The sequence below is a fragment of the Palaemon carinicauda genome, chromosome 1 (genome assembly GCF_036898095.1).
Source record: "Palaemon carinicauda isolate YSFRI2023 chromosome 1, ASM3689809v2, whole genome shotgun sequence".
Lineage (NCBI taxonomy): Eukaryota > Metazoa > Arthropoda > Malacostraca > Decapoda > Palaemonidae > Palaemon > Palaemon carinicauda.
The window spans coordinates 258710105-258724977 of NC_090725.1; the positions used below are offsets into that span (position 1 = coordinate 258710105).

The following is a 14873-nucleotide window of genomic DNA, read 5'->3' on the forward strand; positions in this document are numbered from 1 at the left end:
AACTGAGAAAATAAGACTAAAAACCAACATAGAGAAAACAGTAGGGGTTGTAGCAAAAAAAATCTGGAACTTCCAATTTGCATCATTATGATGGACGGAGCAACACTAAAATAAACAAATGCCTTTGTATATCTAGATAATATGATAACACATGATGCAATATATAATAATGAAATAGAAAAAAATACCAATAGCAAAAAATGCCTTCAGCAGTCTGAGAACCCTATTGACAAACAAGATAGGGATTCAGGCAAAACCTATGTATGGTCCAAAATTACGTACGTCTCAGAGACATGGACATTAAACAAGAACTTGAAAAATAAAATGAATGCAGCTGAATTATGGTTTTACAGAATAATGTTGAAGATCCCATGGACTGAGAGAGTAACAAATGAGGCTTTGCGAAGAGTGAATCAAAAGCGATAACTTCTAAAAGTAATAAGGAGGCAGATGGAATTTCTGGTACATGTAATAAGAAGAGAAAAGATCGAACTTTTGTGCCTTATGGGAGAGATAGAGGGGAGAAGAGCAAGAAGCCAACAAAGGAAAACGTTTTTGAACAGCTTACTGAAGATATAAATGAGATTGTAACAGCTGGACAATTTATACAGAGAGCTAGAGACAGTACCAGGTGGAGGTAATTGACAGTCCGATTCGACGACATGGGACCTAGATAGATAGATAGCTATGCGTAACGAGAGGTTGCCGGTTGTTTCCTCTCATCTTCACATTAGAGGATGGAAGCAGGCGTCGTCGTAGTGTATTACAGCCAACTCTTCTTGTTGGCACGGGCCTTTCCCTTGGTCGGACCGCAGGTAACCTGTAAATAGTAAGGTAGGTATATTATTTTTAGGGAAATTTGAAAAGTTTTCAGTTGTAGAGATAGTTGTGAACAGGGTAAGGATGATGGTGGTAGTGAGAGAGGGCCATTGCGTCACGGATAGTGGTAGATAAAATAATGGGGTGTAAGGCCTTTGAATAGTAGGGGAAAGGTTGCAGGCGGGGTTGTCCAACCCTTTACTCCCTAGGGTCCCTGCAGGAAGTTTTGAGTAGTAGAGTTAGTTCAGAAAATACAGAAGATGATGTGAATAGGACCTTACAGTGAGGGGATGAGATGGTTAAATGAGTGTTCTGAGGTCATTACCTTGGCGGAGGTAGTCTCAAAAGCAATTGTTTGTGTCTCTCTATGTTTTCAAAAATTGCTTTTCCCAGTGTGGCCGCAACCTGCCAGGCCTGAGATGAGTTGGTGTTTACCTGTAGATCACCTCTCAGCTGTGTTGTTTCCCTACACTCTAGTAGGTAGTGCAGGAGGGCCTGTTGTGTTGTGACATTACAGTGATCACACGGTCTTTGAGTGTTTTCTAGGACTTCCCAGTTAGCCTTGTATCCCAGTCTGAGCCTGTGTATACAAACAGCCTGCTCTCTTGGGATGTATCTGTCTATGGGTGGAAGCTCTAGCTCCGTGGCCCATTTGTACCATGTGGCAGAGAGAGAGCCATTCCCTATCCACTTGTGTAGTTCCTTGATTAGATTGTCTTTGAGATGTGACTTTGCTATGTTTTTAATCTGTTGTAGTGCAGGCTGTATGTGCACCTGTATGCTTTGTATGTGTCTGGTGCTTTTGGCTAGTTCATCAGCCTTCTCATTTCCTGGTATCCCGATGCGACTTGGGATCCAGTTTAGAGTTACTTGTCTATTTCTCTCATTGTGCTGATACAAAAGTGATTTGATATCAGCTAGCAGGGCCTTGTTTTCTTTATTCTTTTCCTGTTGTAAGGCTTGCATTGAGGATCTCGAATCAGTATGTATGACTACTGGTCCTTCCTGATTTTCAATAGAGTATTGTAGGGCTTGTTTTATTGCAACAAGCTCTCTCTGCATGGTGGAAACATTGTTGGATGTCCTCCAGCAGGCTGTGAAGTTGCAGGCCTGGCTCTATTTATATGCCTGGGTGGGATAGTCAAATCGGGTGCTCGTCGCTTATTGGTTCCAGTGAGTGGAGACCATACCTAGTCTGGGACAGAGCTGATCTTCCATTGGCTAAGCTGCTCGCCGAGAGGGTATCCATCACAGTCAGGCTGCTTCTACGTACATGCTTGTCGGAGTTAGGTGGGGTCTGAGTAGTTCCGAGCAGGGCTTAGCAACAGGCAAGGTGTTCTGCCGCTTAGATCCCAGGTACAGTGAGTCCTCAGCTGTCTGCTTATTGGCTGAGGCACTCACTGGGAGATTCTCAGTTACAGGCAAGTTATCGGGCCACTGATAGTCGTTGTCGTCGATATCGCCGTCATTGTCATCATCGTCGTCGTCGTCGTCATCGTCGTCATCGTCATCATCGTTGTCCTCGTCGTTGTCATCGTAGTCCTCGTCGATGTTGGCGAGACATTGGATGGTGTTCCTACAGAAGGATAGGAGGGGAGGAAGAACATCTCTTGAGTCGTATTAAGGTATGGCTTTTTCTGCTGGATGAGCGGGGCCTTCAGGATCCTGAGCCTTCAGCCATCCAGGGCTCTGGCAATCATCGTGGTATTCATGGTGATATCCTTACGTTTGACTTTCTTATTGTGCATCACGAGTTGGTGCATCTTAAAAGCTCCCTATTGAATGTGGCAGGACAAACGTTTCGAAAGTCTCAACGCCGTCATTCCAATATAACGAGTGGGACATCCACGGATTAGGTATTAATAGGAATAAACGACATTGGACCTCTTCAGAAAGTCCTGTACGGGAGGAGCCAGGTTGTTCCTCATGATGAGGTATCGTCTCCTCGTGGTCTGGTAGTAAATTATCAGGTTTATCTCAGTGTCCTCTTGAATGGGCATTATGTTGTTCTTGATGATATCTTTCATAGCCTTCTCGTCGTCTTGCTGATACTGCTTGTGCATAATGACATGCAGAGTCAACCTGTACTACAAAGGCATTATGCACAAGGAGTGCCAGAAAGACGAGAAGGATACGAAGGATATCATCAGGAACATTAAGATAAACATGATAATTTACTACCTGACCACGAGGACAAGCGCTTGAGAAGCTCAACTACATGACAAATGCCACTGAGCCACCTGTCATTTTCAAGGAAATAATAATAATGACAATAATAATAATTCAACGAAATACTACTACTACTACTACTACTACTACTGCTAATAATAATAATAATAATAATAATAATAATAATAATAATAACAAGAGCAATCAAAAATTTCTGACCTCCGCCAACGGATGACGTTGACACAAATGGGGAAAAATTTCAAGCCGGATCCAGAATCCGGATCCCGATCCAGGTAATCTCCAAACTTCAATGGAGACGTCTATCTGTGGTGAAAATTTAGTTAAACCCGTCGAGTAGTTTTGGAGTAATCCTGTTCACAGACAATAAATAAGCCGACTCGAAAACATAACCTCCTTGGCGGAGGTAATAATAAAAGATACTGCACATCCAGAGGCGCAAGTTTAATTCTCTTTACTGTTGAAGGGCTTATATATCATGCTGTTTGGCTTCTCCCGCCTTACTCAGATTATAGTTATGAAACGATTATAAATCATTGCTGTATAGGAATATGGGAGTGCGAGATAGAATATTCTCAGATCTATTTCTCTGCTTTTCAAAGAACTCTTGCTGTATGTTGGTAAACAAGACCAATATTTATTACCCTGCATGGTATACTAAATAACCGGAAATCTGAACAAAACTGATTTATTTTACATAGAATACATTTGAGCATAGTGGGATTAATAGCAATGAGTTTCTTTCAATAAGGATTAACACATTTCATGTATGATCTGTAAACCTGAGTTGCTCGCGTAATGAGACTTAGGTAGGTGTTTCATCACCTACATTGGTTTCCTCTCAAAACTTAGGACGATGTTCTCGTTGGAGCTTGTATATAACTGTAGGTAGAAGTATTTTTTCCCTACTTTCTCTCTCTCTCTCTCTCTCTCTCTCTCTCTCTCTCTCTCTCTCTCTCTCTCTCTCTCTCTCTCTCTCTCTCTCGTTAAAAGTTATAAAACTATCTTTCAGAAAATGTTCTGGATTGTTTAAGTTCCTCAGCTCAAGAGTGCAGCATGAGTAGGTTGAAATGCCAATTCTCTGGCAGTTATGTGGCTAATTCATTTATCAACTGATTTTTATTTATTGACTAATTTATATATGAATTGAAATATTTCCTTTTCCTCTCATATTTCTTGAGCGTTGTGATTTTGCTTTATTTTCTTATAATGGGCATTTTATTAATACTATCTCCCCCCCTGAACAGAATCAAAGAGACTACGGGAGCACGAACAATGCACTTGGTGTGAGTGACCATCATGTTGAAAGAAGGCCGTCATTTTCAGGCAGTCAGATTGTCTCAAAGTTTCTGTCTGAACATGACAAGCCAAAATTCACAACGTAAGTGATAGATTATCAATAAACTTAAGAATTTCATGAACTGTCGTTCATTGTTTCGAAGTCGAATGCTTACTTATTATTTCATAGTTTTGGAGTTCAGTGCTTTTCATTATTTCATTGTTCCAGAACTGAATGTTCATTTATTATTTCATTGTTTCGATGCTAAATACTTATCCAGTATTTCAAAAATTCGGAGCTCGATGATTATTCAGTATTTAATTGTTTTGGAACCAATGCTTATTCAATATTTCATTGTTCAGAGCTGAATGCTTAATCATTATTTTATTGTTTTCGGATCTGAGGACTTAATCATAGCGTTTTTAATCTAGTTTAATAAAACGGTCCATAACATTATTTTCATCCTGATGAATGAAATATTTTTCATTCCTATGGTCCTTCTAAATAATAACTAAAAGAACTAGATAACCAATAAATGATAAATAATGATAGTCTAATGACAAACCTTACGAAATTCGTTAAGAATCAGTATTTATCAACATTTATCTTCCACAGAGATAACGAAACCCTGATTCATGCCTTGAAGGGAAATATAGGCCCTGGAATGCTGGCAATGCCAGAGGCCTTCAAGAACGCAGGTCTCTGGGTGGGACTGGTGCTGACTCCCGTCCTGGGACTCATTTGCGTCCACTGTATGTTCCTGTTGGTGAGTAAACTAGGTGAACGCAAAGACACACAAAACCGCCAGTTAATCTGTACCCAGTCTATACGCAGCCTATAAGTACATACTCTTATACTGTATCCGTACACAAACACTTACCATGCCCAGATTGAACAGATAGATAGATAGAAATAGCTCATGTTTATTTGCAGATATATGACGGCGTATGGGTATACAAGCGTTTATAACAGATATGCATACATTCACTTAAGATTGCACTTATATATTTATCACTGAACATTTAGTTTATTTACTGGTAGAAAAATAAATGTAGATTACTGTAAATGTTGTATAGCCTACCCATTTAAAACCATGGTAGACGGAATTGCATGAGTCAATTCTTTTTAGTGAGGCAGATTTGCACCGACTCGCAGGGGTGCCCTTTTAGCTCAGAAAAGTTTCCTGATCGCTGATTGGTTGGACAAGAATATTCTAACCAATCAGCGATCAGGAAATTTTTCCGAGCTAAAAGGGCACCGCTGCGCCTCATTAAAAAAAAATTTAGTATACAGTAGTCATAGATAGAGGGTAAATATAGGAATGAAAATCCGTAATTTGAATTATGGGAGGTGGATTTATATGGTGTTAATGATCCATTTCTCTACATGGATTTTTCGAATATTTTCAATCCCGTACTTTCTTCTACTCTTGCTGTGGACCACCATGGGTCGAATAACTACCAGGTACATTACTCATTACATAGGTCACTAGTGCCACATTGGATTTTCAGGACATGGGCCTAAAGCAGTCTCCCTTAGCCTAGCAGATTAATCTTGGATCCCATGCTGGCCATACACGGTCGTAAACTACTAAGCTATGGGGACCATAGATCTTTTACACACGTCCTACTCCTTGCCTTGGTTCACCTACTCTGTAACACCTTTTCTCTGATCCTGCCATTATCATATCCATAATGCTTACTCCAAATTGTTACGCAGTTCAATCACATTTATGCTTTCACGACAAATCTTAACATTATTTTTCCATTTAATCTTGCTCACCACATGTTTTGTCAATTTTTAAACTTTTATCGTTTTTTGTGTATCATTTTATCGTTTATACAAATATATTCTAATCCTGGTTTGCTTTCTTCGGTTCTGTTATAAGAGTTCTTCGAGTGGATCGAATGACTTAAACAGGAAGTGATTTTATATATAAAATATACCTACAATACCAATAAGAAATAGAGTAGGTAATTATCAATAACTCTTTATATTAGTTTGTGTTAAATATATTTTTTCTAATTAATATATTTTTACAATGAAAATAACGTTCACATCAATACGGTATGATAAATATAAGCTAATTTAGCCTTTGTCATTATCCCTTAGTCTTTCAGTAATTTTCCAAATTCTACTTTCCGATTTAAATTTTTAATTACATGCTTTATATCTCGATTTCTTCTTTTTTTGTGTTTATCATCAGTTTTATTAGTTGTAATAAGAAATGCTTGTAGTATCTTCCTTTAAATGATGAAAATGAGATATGCATGATTCTTAATTATGTTTAACCACCTACCTTCAATGCATTGTTGACAATTTGATAAACGTGATTGTTTCATGGCGTCACTTATAAATTAGCAACCATAGATGTACACAATGCTACTTTAAAGTGATAAAGCTTAAAGCTTATCTCTTATGACATAATATCGTTCTCCCCTCAATCAACCCCAGGTCACATGCTCGAAGGAGCTCTGTAAAAAAGCGAAAGTTGCTTCGCTAAGTTACGAAGAATCCGCGAAAGCATGTTTTGAGCACGGGCCCGAAGGATGCAAGAAGTACGCCAATGCCGTAGGATACCTCATCAAAACATTCTTAATCATCACACAACTCGGATTCTGTTGCGTATATTTCGTGTTCATCCCGCAAAATTTGAAGCAAGTAAGTCTACGACAACGGCGGGGAAAGCTGTATAGCCTACTCTTGTTTTTTTTTTCTTATAAATTCTTGAACAAATTTCATTGATGATGTTCAATATACACTTGCATAGCCTTTAATGGTGATTCTTCTTCCACTGGTTTACTACATGTTATCCATGCACATCTCGTTTTGACAGGCAATAGATTGCATGACAACGTCGGGTACTGGACTCAGTCAACTTGCTTACCAGGGAATCGTCATCATTCCGATTTTACTCATTTGTTACATCCCTCAATTAAAGGTAATAACAACCACTTAAACGCCAATAACAAATCCGTTCAAATCGTATATTCCTAAGTAATTCTCTCTCTCTCTCTCTCTCTCTCTCTCTCTCTCTCTCTCTCTCTCTCTCTCTCTCTCTCTCTCTCTCTCTCTCTCTCTCTCTAATATATATATATATATATATATATATATATATATATATATATATATATATACATATAGACAGATAGATAGATAGATAGATATAGATAATAATATTAATGATAATAATAAAATATAACGCTTCCTTCAATTTACCTGTAATGTTCCTATATCTCTGTTTTCTTTTTCTTTACCATGCACCCATCCTTCAGTGGTACTTTATACTGTATTATTCCTTAGTGGAATAACCCCTATTTTAGTTTCTAAGGTATGTGATTAACGCTTTTCATTTTTTGTTTTGTTTTTGTTTTTAACATCACTCCTATCGTTTCAGAATATCCATGGAATCTATAATAGAATTTAAATGTTACTGATTCAAGTATTTTCAATGCTTTTATAATTCTGAATACACATGTATATATTTTTTTTTCATATTGATTTCCAGCACCTGGCTCCAGTTTCCCTTGTTGCAAGTGTGATCCAAGCCGTAGGAATTGTTTTCATTTTATACTATGTAGTTAAAGATTTGCCAGAAGTTCGTGAACAAGTTCCCGCCTTCGCAGGATGGGGAGCGATGCCACTCTTTTTCAGTGCTGCTATTTATGCCTTCGAGGGAATTGGTCTGGTAAGTTTAATTCTGAGAATAATCTAAATGAATTTATTTGAAAAGTAGTAATGTTATTTTTAAGAACTTAAGTATATTCCATTAACATCAACTTTACTTCTCAGTTGTAGATTAATTTGAATATTGTTTTGTGAGGGAATTTATCAAGAAGAGCATATACTAGGTTATTACAGGCGTCTGTCTTCACTGTTATTGTGATGCCAGTTTGATTAGTATACAAAAGTAAGCAATATTTTATATTAAGTACGATGAAAATCATGGCGCTCTTCTAAAGACTGGTTTAGCAAATTATAACCACATAATTTTGATTGCCACTCTTCGTTCTGTGATTAGAGGAAATTTTCATTTAGCAAACCAGTATACAATCTTACGAATTTTAAGTTATTCACTAATAGATTTTCCCTTAAAAACCAAAAAGGTTCTTCCACTGGAGAACAAGATGAAGACACCGGAACACTTCCGAGGTCCCGTCGGGGTGCTGAGCACGGCCATGGGTATTATCCTGTGTTTGTTCACTGCCATGGGCTTCTTCGGTTACCTCCAATATGGCACAGCCGTTCAAGGGTCAATCACGCTGAACCTTCCATCAAGGGAACCGTATGTATACTGAGACTTTCTCTTCAGTCATTGATGTTTTTATTTTCATTATATATTTCCAAAGAGAAGAACTATTCGCAATTCATTTCATTTTAGTCACTAGTAAAATTTATATTGTCTCTGTAAAATTTTAAAACAGATGTAAAAAACATATGAAGGATTGAAGGGTTTCTTAAACATAACATATATGTTTGTTCCATTCCAATGTCCTTTCCAGTGCCTTGTTTACCATATTTTCGACCATAACTCCATTGATAAGGCTTATCTCTTTTAGCTGGGGGACTGTCTTCTCTAACCTATACGAAGCCTTCCATTCACTATTAGAGCCGTCTGTGATCCTAATAGTTGTAACGCTAGATAACTTACAATCTTAAATAACGCTGAAAGCAGAACTCCCACCCATAAAATAACGCTAAAATTAAGTGATGGCTTAATTCTTTATCATTTTTCCAGGTTATCCCAAGCAGTCAAGATACTCATATCCATAGCGGTCTACATGACGTATCCCTTACAAATATATGTTCCTTTCGAGATTTTGACGCCATTCGTAGTTCGTCGATTCGACGACAGAAAGAAAATAATAGCAGAGTATGTTTTCAGGACTTTACTGGTTCTATTTACGTGTGAGTCTTGGCCTCTATTTTACTGTTCTGTATTTTCCCTCACGATTTTACATGGCATTACAGAGTGCTATCACTTACTAGTCTATGGCATTTGAAAAACAGTACTTTTGACTTTTATTAAGTGATGCCGAATCTTTAGGTGTAGGCCTATAGGCATATACAGTATATACTTCATTCAGTTTGCCAAATTGTTCAGTAAGCTCAGTTGACATGCATTCCAGAAATAGGCACCATTCACTATACATTGTTAAAAAGTCATATATCTATCTGTATATGCATACATACATATATCCAAACAGACAAACATACACACATACACACATCTATGTGTATATATATATATATATATATATATATATATATATATATATATATATGTGTGTGTGTGTGTGTGTGTGTGTGTGCGTGTGTGTGTGTGTGTATGTATGTATATATAGATATTTGTATATATACACACACACACACACACACATATATATATATATATATATATATATATATATATATATATATATATATATCTGTATGTGTGCGTATGCTTAAAAATCTCATATTTAGATAATTTTACATTTCCTGCATCATTTAGAAATAAAGATACCCTAATTTAATCATTTTTTTGGTAATTGTTTACAACACCACGTTCTCCATTTACTCCAAAATAATGCAATCCTGCAGTTCTCATTTTCTTGCACAATAATTAGGTGGTTATTTAAATTCTGGGAAAGCAATAATTCGCAAGATATGTTGAGGAAGGGGAAGGGGTTATAAAAAGAAAATAGCTCGGTTTCCTCACTAAACGACTTGCAACTGACATGTAACATAGTCAACCAAACAGAATTTCGTGATGCCAGCGCACATTTGATATACTGTGTATTCAAAATATACTTAATCAAAAATTGAGTGATTACTCAAAAGTATTACTATTTGTAAATTGCATATTTTATGGACACTTTTGAGTAATTAATCCATTTTTAGTTATTATTATTATTATCATTATTATTATTATTATTATTATTATTATTATTATTATTATTAATAATAATAATAATAGCCAAGCTACAACACTAGTTGGAAAAGCAAGATGCTATAAGCTCAAGAGCTCCAATAGGGAAAAATAGCCTAGTGAGGAAAGGACATAGGAAATAAATAAATGATGAGAACAAGTTAACAATAAATCATTTTATAACAGTAACAACGTCAAAACAGATATGTCCAATATAAACTATTAACAACGTCAAAAACAGATATGTCATATATAAACTATAAAAAGACTCATGTCAGCCTGGTCAACATAAAACCATTTGCTCCAACTTTGAACTTTTGAAGTTCTAGTGATTCAACTACCCGATTAGGAAGATTATTCCACAACTTAGTAACAGCTGAAATAAAACTTCTAGAATACTGTGTAGTATTGAGCCTCATGATGGTGAAGGTCTGGCTATTAGAATTAACTGCCTGCCTAGTATTACGAACAGGATAGAATTGTCCAGGGAGATCTGAATGTAAAGGATGGTCAAAGTTATGAAAAATCTTATGCAACATGCATAATGAACTAATTGAACGACGGTGCCAAAGATTAATATCTAGATCAGGAATAAGAAATTTAATAGACCGCAAGTTTCTTTCCAACAAATTAAGATGAGAATCAGCAGCTGAACACCAGACAGGAGAACAATACTCAAAACAAGGTAGAAGGAAAGAATTAAAACACTTCTTCAGAATAGATTGATCACCGAAAATCTTAAAAGACTTTCTCAATAAGCTAATTTTTTGTGCAATTGAAGAAGACACAGACCTAATGTGTTTCTCAAAAGTAAATTTGCTGTCGAGAATCACACCTAAAATTTTAAAAGAGTCATACAAATTTAAAGAAACATTATCAATACTGAGATCTGGATGTTGAGGAGCCACCGTCCTTGACCTACTTACAATCATACTTTGAGTTTTGTTAGGATTCAACTTCATACCCCATAATTTGCCCCATGCACTAACTTTAGCTAAATCTCTATTAAGGGATTCACTAACCCCAGATCTACATTCCAGGGATGAAATTGATGCAAAGAGAGTAGCATCATCTGAATATGCAACAAGCTTGTTTTCTAGGCCAAACCACATGTCATGTGTATATTATATGAAAAGTAATGGGCCAAGAACACTACCCTGTGGAACACCGGATATCACATTCACTATGATGCCCATCAACAACAACTCTTTGTGATATATTACTTGAAAAAATCAATAATAATGGTAAGAAATGACTCACCCACTCCCAACTGTTTGAGTTTGAAAACAAGGGCCTCGTGATTAACACGGTCAAAGCCAGCACTAAAATCAAGGCCAATCATACGAACTTCCTGACCACAATCAAGGGATTTCTGTACAGCATTGGAGATTGTAAGAAGGGCATCACATACTCCAAGGCCTTTACGAAAACCAAATTGCAAACTAGGGAATAGATGATTACCTTCAGCAAACCTATTAAGACGTTTTGCCAGAAGACTCTCAAAAACTTTGGATAATACGGGAGTTATGGAAATTGGGCGGTAATCAGTGGGATTTGAGCTACCACAAACACATTTACATAGAGGAGTAACATTACCAATTTTCCAACAAGTGCTAAAAGCTCCTCTTCTTGCTAACTTGCGCAAAATAACAGATAACTTTGGAGCTAAGAAATCTGCTGTCTTTATAAAAAACAATGGAAAAAATACCATTTGGGTCTACACCTCCATAAGCATCAAGGTTCATCAACAGAGCTTTAATTTCACGAGATCGAAGAGCTAAATTAGCTAGTTTAGCCTCAGGAAAACATGAATGAGGAAGTTCGAGTTTTTCATTACTCTGTTTACCGTCAAAAACATCAGCCAAAAGGGTTGCCTTTTCCTTTGGACAGTGAGTGACTGAGCCATCTGGTTTAAGTAAAGGAGGAACTGTTGCATCTACACCAAAGAGTGCAGATTTAAGGGTAGACCACCATTTATGTTCCTGTGTATATTTTAAGTATATTTTGAATATACAGTATATCAAATGTACGCTGTCATCACGAACTTCTGTTTATGTACTCTGGCATCACGAATTCTGTTTGGTTGACTATGTTGATATGTCAGTTGCAAGTCGTTTAGTGAGGAAACCAAGCTATTTTCTTTTTATAACCCCTTCCCCCTTCCTCAACATATCTTGCTAATTATTGCTTTCCCAGAATTTAAATAACCACCTAATTACTGTGCAAGAAGATGAGAACTGCAGGATTGCATTATTTTGGAGTATATGGAGAGCGCGGTGTTGTAAACAATTACCTTTTTTTGCCTTTGAAATAGTCTCACAAGGAAAGGGAGACTATTCAGATTAAAATTCTTTTATTTGAACAAAGACAATTAAATTGGTTTTTAACAATTTGTTATAAAGCAATATAAACTTCCCCTATTCTTATCATGTTTGGAAGATTGTACCTTTAGATTAACTTTAGTTTTAGACCAGTTTATTGTTTTTTTTTTTTTTTCAAATTATTTCAGGACAAAACGTAATGTCCTTTAATCTCAGGTCTTTTCTTCTTTTGTAACATTTCTACGAAACCAGGCTATCAAGATATTCTGAATTTCATAAGTTATGCACTCTGAAGCTGTGCAGGCAGATTTGGGATGACAAAATTAACACAATGACAAAACTTCCAAAGATGCCAGTCTTGATAGACAGTTTTCCTTCCAGTTGTTTTAGCTGTGGTCATTCCCAACGTCGGGTTGTTTATCAACCTCATCGGCGCAGTCAGTAGTTCAACACTTGCCCTGATCTTCCCTCCAGTCATCGACCTGATCACATTCTGGCCTGACAAAGGAAAATATAACTGGAGACTTATTAAAGTAAGCCATATTACAGTTTATGAAAGTAATTGTATGATTGATTACATGATATTATGTCTTAAAAATCAAACTTATGATTAGTATGTTTTACTATGTTAATGAATTAACAAAGCCACTTTAATGAAATGAAATAATGAGCAAAATACTATTTATATAATGACAGATATAGAGACAAAATACAGTAGAATGAAAAGAGAAAAGATCAACGAAGACTTGCTTTGTATTTTATGATTGATCGAGGTCTGTTTCGAAAACTCAATCAGCAATTGATCCTATTTTTCCCATTCTACACATGTGTTGTATGAAAATATTTAAATAAACCCTATTATTATTATTATTATTATTATTATTATTATTATTATTATTATTATTATTATTATTATTATTATTATTATCATTATTATTATTATTCCGCCAACAGAATGTTTTCATCCTCATCGTTGGCCTTCTTGGTTTTGTCACGGGGACTGTCTCCAGCGTACAGGCCATCATCGACTTTTTCATAAATGGTGATGAAAGTCCTCCCTTCGAATGCTAAGGTTATAAATAAACATTTCCTTAATTTAAAAAAAAAGAATGTCTTACTTTCCTATGCCTTTCTTGTACACATCTTATTGCAAATAGTAACTCTGAAAACAAAAAGGTCAACCGTTCAAATCTTTAAAATGATAGCATTACCCATCATATTAGCAATCGGCGCTATTTTCATGATCAAAGGAAATGTACTTATTGGCGGAAAGATAATAAAATCAAATTTTAAATGGCTGATTGCACGATTTATGTTTGTATTATTAGTAAGGAGTTTACAAGGAATCCGTGTTAAAAGCTAAGCTGATCAATTATGCGTGAGGGGAGGCTACTCGTAAGAGCTACAAGTACTATACTGTACTTTAATATATTTTTTATATTCAGCTGACCTCGTTCCAGTGCGGGTTCATTCTCTATCGAGCAGATCTTCATCCATCTACAGATTTCCTTACTTTCATGATCATACAGTTCTAAACTGCAAGGTCTGTACGGTATAGACTTTAATTTGCATAGGTTTTATGATAGAAGTAAGCAAAACAGAGTGTTAGAATTTATATAAGGGGGAAGGAATTATTTGGTCTAATAAAAATGTGTTACGTTTCCAAGGCGCTTTAATGAGTTTATGGACAGAAGGATCCTGGAAGATTGAGGAAGGAAATTAGATGCAAGTATAAAGCTGTGGGTTAATAACATGTATCGTGAATGGAGGGTAGAACAGCCGATCTCTGCAAATAGGGATAGTGAAGAGATACTACAGAAACTAAAGAAAACTGCGAAGTATTTGCAAGAGCAGAAAGTTGAAAGTAGATGTGAGAAAGAACAAGTTCGTGTGGGTTTATAGTAACTAGGAAAAAGTGCTAAAATATGTAATTTTTTAATAACTAATCAGTCACTAGAAAAAATCGAAGCATTGCAAATTTGCCAGACTACCAGTCAGCATACAGAAAATTATATTCTACGGAGAAAGCTATTTTGTTCTATTGTAAATAATATCCTGGAAATGATAGACGAGAACAATGTGGTATCTTGAAAATACTAAATCTTGGTGCTGCTTATAATACAGTAATGCATAAGCTGTTACTCATACACTAATTGATTTACAATGGCTGCCTATTAAAGCAAGAATTGAGTTTAAAATATGTTTAATAATCCATTAAGTTATCAGAACCGGACGTCCACAATATATAAGAGAATTGCTACATCTTGTGCAGGCAACAAATCGTATTGACACGAGAATAGTTACAGATGGTTTCAAATTATTGGAACCTAGATATACAGCATGTCTACTGTAGGCT

At 36.1% G+C, this 14873-nt stretch overlaps 1 protein-coding gene across 2 annotated transcripts in view; it reads left to right on the plus strand.

Moving 5' to 3' along the window:
- The window catches only part of LOC137655504 (proton-coupled amino acid transporter-like protein pathetic), a 24401-nt gene extending 10774 nt beyond the window's left edge, over window positions 1-13627 (plus strand). For both annotated transcript variants that reach the window (XM_068389412.1, XM_068389405.1), the window contains exons 2-10: window positions 4254-4387; window positions 4901-5051; window positions 6740-6946; window positions 7122-7226; window positions 7794-7973; window positions 8392-8570; window positions 9024-9193; window positions 12899-13050; window positions 13472-13627. In XM_068389412.1, the coding sequence (XP_068245513.1) occupies window positions 4254-4387; window positions 4901-5051; window positions 6740-6946; window positions 7122-7226; window positions 7794-7973; window positions 8392-8570; window positions 9024-9193; window positions 12899-13050; window positions 13472-13588 (1395 nt within the window). In that variant the 3' untranslated portion in view covers window positions 13589-13627. The remainder of the gene's footprint in view (window positions 1-4253; window positions 4388-4900; window positions 5052-6739; window positions 6947-7121; window positions 7227-7793; window positions 7974-8391; window positions 8571-9023; window positions 9194-12898; window positions 13051-13471) is intronic.
- Window positions 13628-14873: the final 1246 nt, after the last annotated feature.